At 39.0% G+C, this 19,719-nt stretch overlaps 1 protein-coding gene across 1 annotated transcript in view; it reads left to right on the top strand.

The window, feature by feature from the left end:
• Positions 1–19,719, top strand: part of SPTA1 (spectrin alpha, erythrocytic 1) — a 107,545-nt gene that overhangs the window by 14,526 nt on the left and 73,300 nt on the right. Inside the window, exons 8-17 of the mRNA XM_064282773.1 lie at positions 411–565; positions 2,891–3,026; positions 3,116–3,217; positions 4,356–4,493; positions 5,103–5,213; positions 6,808–6,885; positions 7,034–7,189; positions 7,551–7,755; positions 9,323–9,504; positions 19,398–19,641. Of these exons, the coding sequence (XP_064138843.1) occupies positions 411–565; positions 2,891–3,026; positions 3,116–3,217; positions 4,356–4,493; positions 5,103–5,213; positions 6,808–6,885; positions 7,034–7,189; positions 7,551–7,755; positions 9,323–9,504; positions 19,398–19,641 (1,507 nt within the window). The remainder of the gene's footprint in view (positions 1–410; positions 566–2,890; positions 3,027–3,115; positions 3,218–4,355; positions 4,494–5,102; positions 5,214–6,807; positions 6,886–7,033; positions 7,190–7,550; positions 7,756–9,322; positions 9,505–19,397; positions 19,642–19,719) is intronic.

The raw sequence follows: 19,719 nt of genomic DNA, 5'->3' as shown, positions 1-19,719 counted from the left end.
AAAAAAATGTTCTTCTGACTCACAGTAATATATTGAGAAATAGTACAGAGAGGCTGTGAAGGATAGGCTTGGACCTAAACTTTGCTTCTGACACTTGCTAGTTGAGCAAATAAATTACTCCTCAGTTTTCACATATGTAAAAGGAAATTAAGAATAGTATCTGTCTGGTAATATTATTAAATGAAGAATATTAAATAAGAGTGTACACATAAAGCACTTAGCACAATGTTAGACAAAATGTACTCAGGAAATTATTAGTATTAATACAGAGCGTTAGTATATTAATATGAAAATAATGATATAAATAAATTATTTATGTTACTGTTTTACTACACCACACATATGTACATTTTTGCTAGGAGGAGTAAGAGTGCTTGGATTTCATACTAAGTTTCTTTTTCACCCCAAAGGTGAAGGAGTTATGTGCCAAAGCAGACAAGCTGGTGGTCTCCCATCCTTCGGATGCACCCCAGATCCAGCAGATGAAAGAGGATCTGGTCTCCAACTGGAATCATATCCGTGCCTTGGCTACCAGCAGATATGAAAAGTTGCAGACATCTTATGGGTAGGAAATCTCTGTTTCCTATTTCTTTACCTGTCTCTACAGGGCTCAGGTGTAATACCAAAAGCAGAAATAAAAGAGTGAAGGGAGTACAACAACCAGGGGCCCAGTCCTCCTGCCTGCTTAGCAGAGGCAAAAGAAGTTTGTATTCACCAAGGGAAGTCCTTTGCAGGCTGGCCTAATCCTTAGCCTCACACCTCCCTTCACTTCCACCCTTTCTGTCTTCCCTGTCTGTATAGTTGTAGGTTGCTATGAAGTAACCCATTAAGCTGGAAAAGGAGCTGAAGGAACATTTCAAATCCCTGTCAATAGCTTTGGAGCTAAAATAAAATCTCAAAGCCAAATAACATCAAAATAAACCTAAAATTATTTCGTGGATTTGGGTTAAAAACTTAGTAAAAAAAAAACTCATAAATGGGCATCATTTCAGTAGTTACGGTTAGTCATTAAATCAACAGAAGATAGTGTTCCTCTTGTTGTTATTTAAAACTAAATGGTGAACACTTCATTTTGTTGAATAAGTAACTTTTTATTCTTATTAATAGAGTTAAAGGTGAGCTAAGGGATATGAGGTGCTCCTAACTCTAACTCTAGCCTCACTCTCCCCCAAGGTGCTTCTTCTTATTTACACAGCATGTACTTATTTACTTGTGTGCACTTGACTCCATTTCATATATCTTTGAAGTTAAGGGTTTGGGGATGCATCGTATAATTCTTCTTTGTAGAGGAAAGAGATAGAGGTGGATTAAACTTCATTTACTTAAAATAAGTTTGCAATCTCTGGCCAGACAAAGGCTAACTGTGAGATAGATAATATAGATATATAGGTAGGTAGATAGGTAGACAGGGAGATAGGTGAATAGGCAGATAGGTGGATAAACAGGCAAGTAGGTAGGTAGGTAGATGATAGAATCGATTAGATAGATTAGATAGATAGGTAGATAGATGGTAGATAGATGATAGATAGATGATAGATGATAGATAGATAGATAGATAGATAGATAGATAGATAGATGATAGATAGATAGATAGATGATAGATAGATAGATAGATAGATGATAGATGATAGATAGATAGATGATAGATAGATTAGATAGATAGATAGATAGATAGATAGATGATAGATAGATAGATTAGATAGATAGATAGATAGATAGATAGATGATAGACAGGTAGATAGATGATAGATAGATGATTGATAGATGATAGATACATACATAGATAGATACATAGATAGATGATAGATGGATGCATGGATAGATAGATGATAATAGATAGATGGATAGATTAGATAGATAGATGATAGACAGATAGACAGACAGATAGATGAGAGAGGTAGATAGAGAGAGATGATAGATAGATGATAGATCGATGATTGATGATAGATAGATTAGATAGATAGATGATAGATAGATAGATAGATGATAGGTAGGTAGATAGATAGATAGATAGGTGATAGATAGATAGATAGATGATAGATAGATGATAGATAGATAGATGATAGATAGATAGATAGATAGATAGATAGATAGATAGATAGATAGATAGATAGATAGATAGATAGATAGATAGATAGATAGATAGATAGATAGATGATAGATAAAGAAGGGGAGAGAAAGAGAGCTATCATTGCAGCCCCCGGATGGTGGGAATGGTTAACCTGATTGGCTGCTATCCAAAAGGCACCTCAGAATAAGTGTCTGGTGATCGTCTTCTGAAAAATTAGCTATTAAAACCTTATGGAGCACAGTTCTACTCTGATGAACATGGGATTGCCATGAGTCAGAGCTGACTCAACAGCAGCTGGTTACAACGTAAAGAAACTTCAGCTGTTGTTTCTATTGTGCTTTCCCATTTATGACTTTGCTGCAGTTCTATAGTGGGAATGATCTGTAGGGTAAATGTGAGTTTGTAGTATTGTGTGGACATAACAGTCACACATACCATCACACAAGTACACACCTCTGCAAAAAAACAAATCTGTTGCTGTCATAGTGACCCTATAGGATAGAGTAGGACTGCCCCATAGGGCTTTTAAGGAGCAGCTCATGGATTTGAACTGCCAGCCTTTTGGTTAGCAGCCAGGCTGTTAACCTCTGTGCCACCAGGGCACCACACCTTCTGTAGGAATGTACAAACCGGAGTCAAAGATTTATAACCTGTGCCACTAAGGGAACTTGGACTGTCAACAGCAGGAAGGACATCAGGGGAATAGGAGGGGCTTGGGTTAGGATTAGGAGTGCCTGGCAGAACTCAACCCTAACTCTCTGCTCAAAATCATTTCACGTCTGGTTTCTCCTTCCTGCCCTTTTCTTACCTTCCTCATAGGTATCACCTGTTTTTATCTGACTATGATGAACTCTCAGGCTGGATGAAGGAGAAGACCGCCCTAATCAGTGCTGATGAGCTGCCTGCGGATGTGGCCGGGGGGGAAGCCCTACTGGACAGGCATCAGCAGCATAAGGTGCAGGGGGAAGCTCTCCCCATTAAGAGGAGGAGGGTGGTAACCAAGGTCCTCGCTACATTTTGAGACATTTTGTCCTGTGACCACAGAATGAGATTGACTCTTATGATCACCGATTTCAACTTGCTGAAGAGACTGGTAAAGACCTGCTGGATGCCAGTCATGAAGCCTCTGCAGAAGTTAAGGAAAAGGTAACCTAGTTTAACAGAGTGTGTGAGATTTCAATGACATAGTTATCCGTCGCTTAATCCCATAATAACGTAGTAAACTTCAAATGGAAAAGGAACAGAAACCATCCAAACATGATAATAATATGACCCAGCTTTCATATGGCTCTCTTTCCAGTATGTCATGCTTTAGTTAAATTGGGTCACTTGTAATTCCCAGGCACGCATCGTGCTTTCTCACCTCTGTGCCTGTTTTTTTTTTTTTAATCAACCCCCTGACTTTTACATAATTTGAAACCCCCATTTCATTTTACTTCGCCATCGAAAAGGATATGACTTACAATCTTGTTTTTAATCTCCCTAGATTTCAAGGACAGTCTTCAGCAGTGTGTGATGCAGGAGGTTGAGATAACAATGTTTAGGGTTCCTCCAGAACTCTGCGGTAACATTATAATATGGATTTTTATTATTAACGATTTTCTGCAGAAGGAATAGGGAAGTCTCTAAGTCCTTGACAGCTTGAAGTTAACATGACAGCATCTATAATAAGATGAAATTCCTTGGGCAAATACTTGGGCAGCAACAAAGGTTTTTATAAGCTTAAGAGTGCTCAGTTTCCCTTTCTTTGATGATTCTTATTTGCTTTCAGAATAAAATGAAACTTCTCAGTCTGGCATTTTAAGTGCTATATGAACCTGAACTTCATCAAATGCACAGCCTTTTGAGACACTGCACTTTCCTCTGAAGCGCATTGTATAATCTAATAGTTATTTGAGTTCCAATAATACCACTTGCTCAGGATTTTTTTTTTTTTTTTTCAGGATATCATGTCATCCTACAGTCCCAATCCCTACCGCTCTTTAAATCTCTGTTTGGACAATCTTTCCCATACTTTCACTACCTGAGTTTTCTAGTCAGAATTAATCTTTTCTTCTTCCTTTATACATATTAAGAGCCTTATACCTCTTTTATGGCATTTATCCCATTTTTTCCCTGTACTACACTTATTTGCTTAAATGTTACAGCCTTTAAGGGAAAAGCCCATTTCCTGTTCATCTTTGTATCCTTCAAAAAGTCTTGCATTTATTAGATGCTCAGTAAATGTAGGATACATTGAATTAATTAAATATCTTTCTTTTACACTCTCTCCTCCTTTCCAAAGATGACAACACTTGCCAGTAGCTGGACTGCCCTGCTGGACCTGTGGGACAAGCGTCAGCATCAATATGAGCAGTGCTTGGATTTGCACATGTTCTACCGAGACAGTGAGCAAGTAGACAGTTGGATGAGCAGACAAGAGGTAACAGAACAAGCCCAACAATCCATAAATCATTGCTCCCACCCCTTCAATACCACTATGAGCACCATCACCATCTTCATAACTACTTTTCTGGATCAAAGCTTGTTCTGAGAATTGGAGGGTGATCCACAAGAAGAAGATTCTACAATTTCTTCTTGGACAAATGCATAGAGGAATACTTAAATACATAGCATAGAAACTATTATAACAATTAACATAAGATAAAATGAACACCAAATTACTAACGGATCAGGAAGAAAAAATTATGATGAGTCAGGCAAGGTTAATCAAGAAAGGATTTTTGGAGGAGGTGAGCGGTCCTCTTGAGGGAGCTTTGATGGCTCAGAATAGTGCCTACACTGATTGGGAGAATGCTATGGGGGCAGATCCAGAGACATAGGTAAGAAAGTTGAATGAGAGGAATGGGAAGGAGGTTTTAAGCTTCTGGTATTTGAGGTTTGTCTTTACCTATTACCCCTCATTGTGCTAACGCTAACCTTGTTCTCCGGATCCTCACCTCTCTCCTTATTCTTTGTCTCATGGATATTTAAAGGGGACTCTTTCTTACCACTGAGACACACATGTAGTATATCTGTCTGTCTCCTACAGGCCTTCCTGGATAATGAGGAACTGGGACACTCTCTGGGAAGCGCAGAGGCCCTTCTTGAGAAGCATGATGACTTTGAGAGAGCTTTTACTGCCCAAGAACAGAAGATCACGGTAAGAAATGATTCCTGGCTTGGGTATTGGGATCCATGTTTTTATAATTCATCCATATAACACCTGACCTTAGATAAAGCCACCCTATAACTACCAAGGAGTCCCTGAGTAATACAAACAGTCAACATGTTCTACTGCTAACCAAAAAGTTAGTGGTCCAGGTCAACCTAGAAGCATTTCAGAAGAAAGATCTGGCAATCTCCTGAAAAATCAGTGACGAAAAAACTAAAGAGCACAGTTTTACTCTGACATACTTGGGGTCACCATGAACTGAAATCCACTCAATGGCAACTGGTTTTGTTTTGTATTATTTTATAACCACCGGATATCACGTGAGGATGATTCTTAAAAGAAATGACACAGAGAAAAATAAGTTCATATATGTTCTCAACGACACGCTTTTAGTTCTGTAAAGCATATTTAGAAAGCTTTTCAGAATGTCAGGCCCTTTTTATTTATCTATTTTTTGATGTAGTGCATGATTGTGTCTTGTTTTTTTCTTCAGTGTGAACAGAAGCTATTGGATCTATGTTCAATATAGAATCATTACATAAGCATTTGAAATGCATTACTTAGATTTTTTTTAGTTTTTTCTTCTCTAGTAATACCTTCCATCCACCATTCATCTGTCAGTTTGTCACACTGTGGTGGCTTGCATGGTGGCTTGCAAATCTACTGCAAAAGACCTCTTTAAAGTGTTAAAAACCAAAGATGTCACTTTGAGGACTAAGTCGTGCCTGACCCAAGCTATTGGATTTTTTAATTGCCTCATATGCATGTGAAAGCTGGACAATGAATAAGGAAGACAGAAGAAGAATTGATGTCTTTGAATTATGGTGTCTGTGAAGAATATTGAATATACCATGGACTGCCAGAAGAATGAATAAACCTGTCTTGAAAGAAGTATGCACACGTCTCAAGTACTTTAGACATGCTGTCAGGAGGAACCAGTCCCTAGCAAAGGACATCATGCTTGGTAAAGTAGAAGATCAGCAAAAAAGAGAAAGACCCTTAATGAGATGGATTGATACCGTGGCTATAACAATGGGCTCAAACACAGCAACAATCGTGAGGATGGCACAGGACCTGGCAGTATTTCATTCTGCCATACACAGGGTCACTATGAGTCAGGACCAATTCGATGGCACATAACAATACAACAGTAAAATCTACACTTAGCTTTCTCTTCATTATTAATATCTAGATATCAAAGTAATATTTATTGTTTTCATTTATAGAATTATCTTTGTATTTCTCTTCTAATACTACTACAGAGTTTTCCTGTGATCCTTAAGTTTAATGTCCCAGAAAGCTGGTCAATATGTAAGCAGGGCTCAGAGTATTATAAGGAAGACTTCATGGGTCCAATATACTGTATACCTTTCACTGTCTTCTAAGATGGTGCTGGCTTTAAATAACCACAACTACCACCGCCCACAACAATAACAAATTAAAAGTTTCACTAATAATCTTTAATCAATACAGAGCTTAATATAGTTATTTGTTAATTCATATGTCTGTCCTATTGATTCTCACTGATAAAAGCTAACAGTTGTCAAATAACTGAAGGAGAACTATCCCCTTTTTTTTTCAGAACTTAGACAAGACAGCAACAAAACTGATTGACGATAACCATTATGATTCAGAGAAAATTGCTGATATACGGGATAAGGTATGTCCAAGGCCCCAGATGTTCACTGGTCTGCCTGTGAATTGGGGTCAAAGAAAGTACTGGGGTTGTGGTGACCAGGATGGGTATTGAAGCTCATATGTCCACATTTGGTTTTGCTGACAGTAAGGTTGCTTATGGTTTTTTGCAGCTGTTGAACTGGAGGGATGCCCTATTTGAAAGGGCTGCCACTCGACGTAGAGTGCTAGAGGATTCATTGCTTCTGCAGCGACTGTATCAAGACTTAGATGACCTAAAGAACTGGATCAACAAGAAGAAAAAGTTGGCAGATGATGAAGATTACAAGGTAGATAGGGTGTTCCAGCCCTGGACATACTCATTGGGAGTTAGTTTCATGGAATTTCAGTCTTAGAGCTGAAGTGGCCATATTCCAAAGAAGCTTCAGTCATATCCACTCCAAGTATAAATAAATGCTGGGATTGATTAGCCATTCCTGCCATGTGTCTAGAAGCAGGGAGTGCTGGTATGAGTGTCCCAAGCAATATCTGGCTCCATACTTGTACTAGACCAGTCCTCTCTTACATCCTAATCTTGACACAGTTATATTTATAGTGAGAAATAACCCTGTCTTCAAAATCTCTGTTCTTCATTTTTCAAGGAATGATGTCCTTTTGTTTTTGTTTGTTTTGTTTTATATCTTGTCTCAGGATACACAGAATTTGAAGAGTCGAGTACAAAAGCAGCAAGTCTTTGAAAAGGAATTGGCAGATAATAAGATCCTACTCAATAACATACAGAAAACTGGCCAGAAAATGATTGAGGATGGTCACTACGCCTCTGACGAAGTGGCTGCTCTTGTGAGTGAAGTTGTCAGCCTCTGGGAGGAGTTGTTGGAAGCTACCGCACAAAAAGGTTGGAAGCAGAAGTTTTGGTGAAAAGACATTTCTTAAATTCTGAAACCTAGCTTTCTTATCTTTACCACCATGAATTTACCTGATGACCTCTGCACAAAGGGATGTTACCTGTTTGCTGGTCCTCCTGGTGTCTTCCTTCTTGTTGGTCAAGAAGCTCTTAAAGTGCAACATAAATTCACCACATGATATTTTAATACAATTTTGTTTTCTTCACTCATATAGAGTTGTTTTGTTTTTTAACTGAAATTACTTTTGTTTTCATGTTTCTCTTACTTTTTTCTTTCTTTCTTTTATAAATATTCAGGAACAATGGACTCATTATCAGCTATGTATCTAAAATTAAAAACAAACATACGAACAAACTCATTGCTGTCGAGTAGATTCTGACTCATAGGGACCCTATAGAACTGCTCCATATAATTTCCAAGGAGTGGCTGGTGGTTTTGAAATGACGACATTTTGGGTAGCAGCTGAGCTCTTAACCACTGTGCCACCAGGGCTCCATCTAAAATTAATGCCTTTAAATTAGGCCACTAATTAAAAAAAAACTCAGGACACAATACACTGCAGTCTATAGACTGTAGTCTACAGCCTGTACTATGATTTAGGTTATTAAACTAGACATTAAAAGATTATCGATGCCACGTGCACTGTTCCTACAATATTTTTTTTTTTTTTTTGTGAATAGGACTTGACAATTGTTGCTTTTTATCTGAAAGTTTTCAGGATCTGCTGTATGCTCTTAAAAAAAATTCCACATCTTTCTGAATAGTCTCTACTTGTATTTAACCCCAATTCTTACAGTAATTAAAAAAAAAAAAAAGCAAGTGATAAATTTTGCCATCAATCTTCCCCTTGTTATGAAGATCATTTATAGATAAGACTCTGCTGTGGTTACAGAAGTTATGTCAGACTGATTTGTTTTGATATCATTCTGATTTTTGGTTAGGGAAAAAAATCCAACTTGACTGTAGCAATAAGAAGTCTCTGCTTCTACCCCTAACTTTCCCACCATCAGGAGACACAGCCATTGTGGATATAATGTAAATAATATTGTAAGATCATAGAATAAAGAATTTAGAACAGTATGAGTAATCAAGACAGATTTTCTGGAAGAGACACTTTAAATTTTACACTGAGCCAATCCCAAGTTTTCCACCTCTCTTGGAGAGTATGGTGTTTGGGTTTGAATCTGTTTAAAAATGAGATCTGATAAGAGAGGAACAAATACCATATGAAAATACCTGAGATAGTTAAAAAACCTTGACACAGCAGTGCTATAACTCACCAGGAAATAGAGCCTAACTGTTTAATTTTGTTTTGAGAACATTACTATACTCAAAAACAAATACCATCAAAATTCTACAAATTTAAGGTGATTTCAGATACAATCTCAAGTGAGACAGTTGTGTATATATATATATATATATATATATATATATATACATATTCTCCCTTTGGAATATAAAAATGCTATATTGCTCTTTAAGTTGAGGGAAGGTAAATTATACTGCAGAAAGGAGCAGTACGGCACCTAATGCCTTTTATCGTATGTCTTCTCCCAGCGACACAGTTGTATGAAGCTAGCCAGCAGCTACAATTTGAAAACAATGCAGAAGATCTAAAGCGCTGGCTGACGGAGGTGGAGCAGCAAGTAACCTCGGAGGATTATGGGAAAGATCTGGCAGATGTCCAGAATCTACTCAGGAAACATGGATTTCTGGAGTCAAATGTGGCTGCTCATCAGGTTTGTTGCTAGCTCTTTCACCGATTGTGGGAAATTGGTATATAAACTCTAAAAAGATCCACAAGAAATAATGCCAAGAAAGAAAGGGACTAAAGGTCAAAACTCATTTTTTTTTTTAAGTTTGCCAGCTTCCCCTTTTCAGTATCTCCTCTGACTCTTCTAAACAAAGCGGTGTTCTCTCAATCCAGAGGTCTGGATTCTGTATACAGTCTTGTTACTTACCAGTTACATGATCTTTTGTAGGCAACTTCATCTTTTTGTGCCTTGGTATTCTCAGCTGTAAGATAAGGGTTTTTGATAAAATTGCCTCTTCCTGTTCTGATTTTCTGTGATTTAAAGCTTGAAAATATCTTGAACTCTCTTATTGTTTTAATTAAGAAAACTGAAACCCAACACCCAAAAAGGCCAGAGAAATAGTGACCTCCCCAGTGTCACAGAGAAAATTAACAGCAGCACCAGAACTATGATGCAGATATCTAAGCTACTTGTGGGAGGGATTCTTCTTCCTACTCCCCACCAGACTGTTACTTAAGTAAACTTATTCAGTAAGTTTCTAGAGCATGGATACTGCATAAGAGTTTCTGGAGAATTCAGTGGAAGTCCAATTCCAGTTGATTTGATTTCTCATTCCAGAAATCCTGGCTTGGATTTAAAAATGATTATGCTGTTTACTAGAAGGCCCCACTATCTGTCTGGTTAAAATGAACATTTATAATGTCTTCTCTTTGATTCTTCAGAGTCAATTGTAAAATACAGAATAATCTACAGAAAACAGAAAAACAAAAGTCATTAATATAACTTTAAGGATAGCTTAATCAGTTTCTAAATAAAATAAAAGGCTGGAGGTAGCAAAGCCATACAAAGGTCGCTTGGAAGTCTACATGGAGGAACAGATTTTTTTTTTTTTTATTAACTTGTATTGAGCTTCAAGTGAACGTTTACAAATCATGTCAGACTGTCACATATAAGTTTATATACACCTTACTCCGTACTCCCACTTACTCTCCCCCTAATGAGTCAGCCCTTCCAGTCTATCCTTTCGTGACAATTTTGCCAGCTTCCAACTCTCTCTATCCTCCCATCCCCCCTCCAGACAGGAGATGCCAACACAGTCTCAAGTGTCCACCTGATATAATTAGCTCACTCTTCATCAGCATCTCTCTCCTACCCACTGTCCAGTCCCTTTCATGTCTGATGAGTTGTCTTCGGGAATGGTTCCTGTCCTGTGCCAACAGAAGGTTTGGGGACCGTGACTGCCGGGATTCCTCTAGTCTCAGTCAGATCATTAAGTATGGTCTTTTTGTGAGAATTTGGGGTCTGCATCCCACTGATCTCCTGCTCCCTCAGGGGTTCTCTGTTGTGCTCCCTGTCAGGGCAGTCATCGATTGTGGCCGGGCACCACCTAGTTCTTCTGGTCTCAGGATGATGTAGGTCTCTGGTTCACGTGGCCCTTTCTGTCTCTTGGGATCGTAGTTATCGTGTGACCTTGGTGTTCTTCATTCTCCTTTGATCCAGGTGGGTTGAGACCAATTGATGCATCTTAGATGCCGCTTGTTAGCATTTAAGACCCCAGGCGCCACATTTCAAAGTGGGATGCAGAATGTTTTCATAATAGAATTATTTTGCCAATTGACTTAGAAGTCCCCTTAAACCATGGTCCCCAAACCCCTGCCCTTGCTCCGCTGACCTTTGAAGCATTCATTTTATCCCGGAACCTTCTTTGCTTTTGGTCCAGTCTGATTGAGCTGACCTTCCATGTATTGACTATTGTCTTTCCCTTCACCTAAAGTAGTTCTTATCTACTAATTAATCAGTAAAAAACCCTCTCCCCCCATCACTCCCTCCCCCCCTCGTAACCACAAAAGTATGTGTTCTTCTCAGTTTATACTACTTCTCAAGATCTTATAATAGTGGTCTTATACAATATTTGTCCTTTTGCCTCTGACTAATTTCGCTCAGCATAATGCCTTCCAGGTTCCTCCATGTTATGAAATATTTCACAGATTTGTCACTGTTCTTTATCGATGTGTAGTATTCCATTGTGTGAATATACCACAATTTATTTATCCATTCATCCGTTGATGGACATCTTGGTTGCTTCCAGCTTTTCGCTATTGTAAACAGAGCTGCAATAAACATGGGTGTGCATATATCTGTTTGTGTGAAGGCTCTTATTTCTCTAGGGTATATTCCGAGGAGTGGGATTTCTGGGTTGTATGGTAGTTCTATTTCTAACTCTTTAAGATAACGCCAGATAGATTTCCAAAGTGGTTGTACCATTTTACATTCCCACCAGCAGTGTATAAGAGTTCCAATCTCTTCGCAGCCTCTCCAGCATTTATTATTTTGTGTTTTTTGGATTAATGTCAGCCTTGTTGGAGTGAGATGGAATCTCATCGTAGTTTTAATTTGCATTTCTCTAATGGCTAATGGTCGAGAGCATTTTCTCATGTATCTGTTAGCTGCCTGAATATCTTCTTTAGTGAAGCGTGTGTTCATATCCTTTGCGTACTTCTTGATTGGGTTGTTTGTCTTTTTGTGGTTGAGTTTTAACAGAATCATATAGATTTTAGAGATCAGGCACTGGTCGGAGATGTCATAGCTGAAAATTCTTTCCCAGTCTGTAGGTGGTCTTTTTACTCTTTTGGTGAAGTCTTTAGATGAGCATAGGTGTTTGATTTTTAGGAGCTCCCAATTATCTGGTTTCTTTTTGTCGTTTTTGGTAATGTTTTGTATTCTGTTTATGCTTTGTGTTAGGGCTCCTAAGGTTGTCCCTATTTTTTCTTCCATGACCTTTATCGTTTTAGTCTTTATGTTTAGGTCTTTGATCCACTTGGAGTTAGTTTTTGTGCATGGTGTGAGGTATGGGTCCTGTTTCATTTTTTTGCAAATGGATATCCAGTTATGCTAACACCATTTGTTAAAAAGACTATCTTTTCCCCAATTAACTAACACTGGGCCTTTGTCAAATATCAGCTGCTCCCTATATCTGGGTTCTCAACTCTGTTCCACTGGTCTATGTGCCTGTTGTTGTACCAGTACCAGGCTGTTTTGACTACTGTGGCTGTATAATAGGTTCTGAAATCAGGTAGAGTGAGGCCTCCCACTTTCTTCTTCTTTTTCAATAATGCTTTGCTTATCCGAGGCTTCTTTCCCTTCCATATGAAGTTGGTGATTTGTTTCTCTATCACCTTAAAAAATGACATTGGAATTTGGATCGGAAGTGCATTGTATGTATAGATGGCTTTTGGTAGAATAGACATTTTTACTAGGTTAAGTCTTTCTATCCATGAGCAAGGTATGTTTTTCCACTTAAGTAGGTCCTTTTTAATTTCTTGTAGTAGAGCTTTGTAGTTTTCTTTGTGTAGGTCTTTTACATCCTTGGTAAGATTTATTCCTAAGTATTTTATCTTCTTGGAGGCTACTGTGAATGGTATTGATTTGGTTATTTCCTCTTCGGTGTTCTTTTTGTTGATGTAGAGGAATCCAAGTGATTTTTGTATGTTTATCTTATAACCTGAGACTCTGCCAAACTCTTCTCTCAGTTTCAGTAGTTTTCTGGAGGATTCCTTAGGGTTTTCTGTGTATAAGATCATGTCATCTGCAAATAGAGATAATTTTACTTCTTCTTTGCCAGTCCGGATGCCCTTTATTTCTTTGTCTAGCCTAATTGCTCTGGCTAGGACTTCTAGCACAATGTTGAATAAGAGCGGTGATAAAGGGAGAACAGATTTTTGAAGGAAAGAAAAGATGAGATTTGGAGAAAAGTAAAAAAAAAAAAGAAAAAAAAAGTTATCCAGAGGGACAGGAGAAACAGCATATGTAAATACTTAATATGTGCCCCTACCTGAGAATGGTAGGGCAACCATTCCTGGGAATTGGTTTTCCTTGTAGGGGTGGATGCTAAGACATGATGCTTTCAAAGGAAATTTTTGGTGCAAAGCGTTAAAGCTTGAAAAGATTTTTAATATGCTCTAGTTCAAACTCCTCATTCTAAAAAAAAAAAAAATAGTTGAGGAAAATAAGGTCAAAACAGATGAAAGTTCTTTCCCAATATTACATGGGTATTGAGTGACATCCAAGGGCAGAATCCAGGTCTCTTATTTCCTTAGTGTGGGGCGTCAACCACTACATTAGTGGTTTTCAAAGATGTCTTAGTTATCTAGTGCTGCTACAACAGAAATATCACAAGTGGCTGACTTTAACAAACAGAAATTTATTTTCTCACAGTTTAGGAGGCTTGAAGTGTGAATTCAGGGTGCTAGATCTAGGGGAAGACTTTTTCTCTCTGTTGGCTCTGAGGGAAGGTCATTATCTCTTCAGCTTCTTTATCCTGGTTCCTTGGAGATCTCCATGTGGCTTGGCATCAGTCTTTGCCTCACCTCTGCTTGCCTAATCCACAACTTTTAGCTCTTGCAAGAGATTAACTCAAGGCACACACTACACTCATCCTGCCTCATTAACAAAACAGAAAACTTATTCCCAAATGGGATTATAACCACAGGCATAGAGGTTAGGATTTCCAACACGTATTTTGGGGGGACACAATTCAATCTATAACATTCTACCCTTTGGCACCCCAAAAATCATGTCCTTGCCACATGCAAAATATATTCACCCTATCACATTATGCCAAAAGTCTTAAATCAATTCCAAGTCCATCAAATACGGGTCAGATGTAAGGCGTATTTCATCCTGGGGCCAAATTCTTCTTCATCTGAGAACCTGTGAAATCTAGATTTACAAGTTATCTGTTTCCAAAGTACAATAGGGGAACATGTACAACGTAGACATTTCCATAACAAATGGGAGAAATTGGAGGGAAAAAATGAATAACAGCACCCAGCAAGTCTAAATCCCAGTAGAACAATTTACAGTAGCTCTCTAGGCTTTTTTTTTTTTTTTCTCTAGGCTTGAAAATAATTCTCTGTTCTTTGGGGCCAGCTGGGCAATGGCTCTGCCTCCCAAACTCTGGGTGTTGGCCATGCCCTCTGGATTCTGGGTGGAGGTCCCTTGGCCCTGGGCTCTGCCATCCAGGCCCTCTGGGATGGCAACTCTGCTCCATGAGCTTATGGCAGCCCCATTTTCCTAGTACATCTGAGTGGTGACTCCACCCCCTTGGCCCCAGCAGGTCCTGTTTTCTGCTCCTTGAGCAAGGCAGCCCCACATCCACAGTTTTGGGTGGCGGCCTCATCCCCCTGGTACACCTTAACAGCAGACCCACACTCTGGAGCCCAGTTGGTAAAGATCCAACTCTTTGAAACCTAGGAGTCTGTGGTCCCACCCTTTGAGATCCAGGAAACCATGGCCACTCCCTTTGAAACCAAGAAGGCTCTGCTTCCTGTATTCCTTCCAACAGTTCTGCTCATCTCTGAGCTGCTCCAGGGATGGTCCGTTTCTTTTCTTGAAGAACAACAGATGAAGTTCTTTTGGCCTGTTTTCTGTCTGTAGAATTCCAACAGGCAGAAAGTTTTCTTTCCTTTAGTCCTGTCTCCATCACTTTTAGTCTAAGTTGATGTGTTTTCTGTTGTGGTAGTTGATTTGATCCATCAGTCACAGGTTTAATCTGCTTAAAAAAAGATTGTACAGCCACATCTTTGGTGAACATTCTAGGACACGTGTTCTTAGTTTGTACAACAAAATTTTCCAAATTTTTAAGCTCTGTTTTGATTTTGCACAGTTCATTTTTAAGTTCATCTCTTTCCTCTCACATTTAGTGTAAGAGGCAAGGAGAAACCATGTGCCTCCTTCAAGCTCTTGCTTAGAAATCTCATTAGACAGATATCTAAGTTCATCACTTATGGGTTCTACTTTCCACCAAATATATGAACATGTTGTTGTTGTTAGGTGCCGTCGAGACAGTCCCGACTTATAGTCACCCCATGCACAACAGAACAAAACACTGCCCAGTCCTACACTATCCTTACAATCGTTGTTATGCTTGAGCTCATTGTTGCAGCCACTGTGTCAATCCACCTCTTTGAGGGTCTTCCTCTTTTCCGCTGACCCTGAACTCTGCCAAGCATGATGTCCTTCTCCAGAGACTGATCCCTCCTGACAACATGTCCAAAGTATGTAAGACGCAGTTTCACCACCCTTGCCTCTAAGGAGCATTCTGGCCGCATTTCTTCTGAGACGGATTTGTTCGTTCTTTTGGCAGTCCATGGTATATTCAATATTCTTCACCAACACCACCATTCGAAGGCGTCAATTCTTCTTCGGTCTTCCTTATTCATTGTCCAGCTTTCACATGCATGTAATGTGATTGAAAAAACCACGGCTTAGGTCAGGCACACCTTAGTCTTCAGGGTAACATCTTTCCTCTTCAACACTTTGGAGAGGTGCTTTGCAGCAGATTTGCCCAATGCAATGCATCTTTTGATTTCTTGACTGCTGCTTCCATGGCTGTTGATTGTGGATCCAAGTAAAATGAAATCCTTGACAACTTCAATCTTTTCTCCATTTATCATGATGTTGCTCATTGGTCCAGTTGTGAGGATTTTGGTTTTCTTTATATTGAGGTGCAGTCCATACTGAAGACTGTGGTCTTTGATCTTCATTAGTAAGTGCTTCAAGTCCTCTTCATTTTCAGCAAGCAAGGTTGTGTCATCTGCATAACGCAGGTTGTTCATAAGTCTTCCTCCAATCCTGATGCCCTGTTCTTCTTCATATAGTCCAGCTTCTCGTATTATCTCTTCAGCATACAGATTAAATAGGTATGGTGAAAGAATACAACCCTGAAGCACACCTTTCCTGACTTTAAACCAATCAGTATCCCCTTGTTCTGTCTGAACAACTGCCTCTTGATCTATGTAAAGGTTCCTCATGAACACAATTAACTGTTCTGGAATTCCCATTTTTTGCAGTGTTATCCATAGTTTGTTATGATCTACACAGTCGAATGCCTTTGCATGATCAATAAAACACAGGTAAACATCCTTCCGGTATTCTCTGCTTTCAGCCAGAATCCATCTGACATCAGCAATGATATCCCTGGTTCCATGTCCTCTTCTGAAACCAGGCTGAATTTCTGGCAGTTCCCTGTCAATATACTGCTGCAGCCATTTGTTTAATGATCTTCAGCAAAATTTTGCTTGTGTGTGATTTTAACGATATTGTTCTATAATTTCCACATTCAGTTGGATCACCTTTCTTGGAAATAGGCATAAATATGGATCTCTTCCAAACAGTTGGCCAGGAAGCTGTCTTCCATATTTCTTGGCATAGACAAGTGAGCACCTCCAGCACTGCATCTGTGTTGAAACATTTCAATTGATATTCCATCAATTCCTAGAGCCTTGTTTTTTGCCAATGCCTTCAGAGCAGCGTGGACTTCTTCCTTCAGTACCATTGGTTCCTGATCATATGTCACCTCTTGAAATGGTTGAAAATCGACTAATTCTTTTTGGTATAATGACTCTGTGTATTCCTTCCATCTTCTTTTGATGCTTCCTGCGTCATTTAATATTTTCTCCATGGAATCCTTTGCTATTTAACTTGAGGCTTGAATTTTTTCTTCAGTTCTTTCAGCTTGAGAAACGCCGAGCGTGTTCTTCCCTTTTGGTTTTCCATCTCCAGCTCTTTGCACATGTCATTATAATACTTTGTCTTCTCAAGAGGCCCTTTGAAATCTTCTGTTCAGTTCTTTTACTTCATCAATTCTTCCTTTTGCTTTAGCTGCTTGAGGCTCAAGAGCAAGTTTCAGAGTCTCCTCTGACATCCATCTTGGTCTTTTCTTTCTTTCCTGTCTTTTCAATGACCTCTTGCTTTCTTCATGGATAATGTCCTTGATGTCATTCCACAACTCGTCTGGTCTTCGGTCTACTTCTGAAAAGCATTAGCCAGTGAAAACCTTATGAATATGAACATAATTTAGACAAATTCTTTGGCACTGCATAAAAAACATTGCTCTTTTTCCATTTTCCCATCACATGTTCATCATTTTCTTTTAAAGCATCATGAGAGGCACATTTAATGTCCACATTTCTAGTAACATTCTGTATCTGGTACCATATGTATTCTCTATGATGATACTTTCTCCATAGTTCTGCTTACTTCCTTCTGAGCACTCACCAGAATTATCTTTGATGTCCATAATTTTACCAACATTCTCTTCAAGGCAATCTAAGCTTTTACTACTAGTCACCTTAAAACTCTTCCAGTCTCTATTCATTATCAAATTTCAGAAACACTTCCACATTTTAAGTATTGGTTAGTGCAACACCCACTTCTGGTACCAAATTCTGTCTTAGTTATCTAGTGCTGCTACAATAGAAATACCACAAGTGGGTGTCTTTAACAAACAGAAATTTATTTTCTCACAGTTCAGGAGGCTAGAAGTCTGAATTGAGGGTTCTGGCTCTAGGGGAAGCCTTTCTCTCTCTGTTGGCTCTGGGGGAACGTCATTGTCTCTTCAGCTCTTTTTCCTGGTTTGCTGGAGGTCTCTCTGTAGCTTGGCATCAATCTTTCCCTCATCTCTGCTTGCCTAATCTACTCCTTTTATCTCTTGTAAGAGATTTACTCAAGACACACCCTACACTAATCCTGCCTCATTAACAAAACAAAACTCATTCCCAAATGGAATTATAACCACAGGCATAGAGGTTAGGATTTACAACATATATTTTTTGAGATACATTTCAATCCATAGCAAAAGAGCATTGTGGATCCATGTTGATGATAATGATGACATTTGAAAATCATTCTATTATACTACGATATGCTCCAAAGTCAAAGTGACCTAACTGTTGGCTAGTCAAAGACTTTTATTTTAATTCTTTATGTAGCCTTTAATTTTTTTATGAAGAAGTGGGTATGTGTTCAAAGAAGTTATTGATGGTCAATGTTTTGTTCTACACTGAGAAAACATAGATCAAACTCTTAACAGGTTGAGCCCTGGATGGCAAAATAGAATAAGTAAAACCAACGTCTGCTGTTCCCCTGTCTCTTAACTATTTCTCTTACGTATAATTCACGCCCCCATCACCAACAACAGTAAACAAACAAAACAAATAGACAAACAGTAAACCTGAGTACTGTGTTTCTGCCAGGCCAGTAATGGTTGACTAGTGAAGATGAAATATGTCTCTTGCATCTATTTTACCATACAGACATACAACCAAAGTCTTATTTCTAGGAAGACACTTCAAAACCCTGTTTCTATTGTTTTCCTTTCTCCAACATGGTCCAAATGGGGACCATGATTTTCTCAAGTTCATACAAGGAGGTACTGGCTAAGGCTATGCCTTTGCATTTCTTTTCTGTGGTTCTGACATTTTCTGAAATTTGTTTTCTTAGCATCATGTTTCAGCTCATAGGTCCTGTTCCTGCTATACAACAAATTTAAGCCTTAGAAGTTTCAATTTTATTTACATTTGTAGTTCATTTTAAAGAGAGTAATACAGGATGGAAATGGAACTGAGGTGACAAAAACCTCCCAGTGTCTTTCTCAGAGCCACGATTTACCAACACTCCCAAATATTTAAGCTTTGCATCCCTATAAACATTTTGTCCTTTTTGAAATGTAGTTTTAGAACTACTGTCTCATTTATTACTCTCAGCTCGATGAGGTATTCCATGCTGTAGTAACTTCTCCTACTCTTTTCCACTAGTTAAATTAGAGGTTCTAACATGGTATAGCAGCATTGGTGGCATAATGGTTAAGAGCTACGGCTGCTAACCAAAAGGTTGGCAGTTCGAATCCACCAAGCACTCCTTGGAAACCTTATGGGGCAGTTCTACTCTGTCCTTTAGGGTCTATATGATTCAGAATCAACTCCATGGCAAGGGGTTTTTAACAGGTAACATGGTATATATGAGAGCTGATTCTCCCCACGCACTCCTCCCCCAAGCCCCAATCTCTGCCTTTATAATCTTTTCTATTTCTCCCTCAGGATCAGGCGGACATCCTCACAGATCTGGCTGAATATTTTGAAAAAATAGACCATCCTAATGCTGGGGACATACGGTCCAGGCAGGAGTCCTTGGTTTCCCGATATGAAGCCCTGAAAGAGCCTCTGGCCACCCGGAGAAAGAAGCTCATCGACCTCTTGCACTTGCAGCAGATTTGCAGAGACACTGAGGATGAGGAGGCCTGGATTGAAGAGACAGAACCCTCAGCAGCTTCTACCTACCTTGGTTAGTACAGGCTGAGCTGGCTGTGCCACAGGAAAGGACCAAGGTGTCTGCAGATGGATGGAGAGATTTGAGATACAG

This window comes from Loxodonta africana, chromosome 3 (assembly GCF_030014295.1).
Source record: "Loxodonta africana isolate mLoxAfr1 chromosome 3, mLoxAfr1.hap2, whole genome shotgun sequence".
Classification (NCBI taxonomy): domain Eukaryota; kingdom Metazoa; phylum Chordata; class Mammalia; order Proboscidea; family Elephantidae; genus Loxodonta; species Loxodonta africana.
The sequence above is the reverse complement of the archived record's forward strand: the minus strand, read 5'-3'. Positions and strand labels throughout refer to the sequence as shown.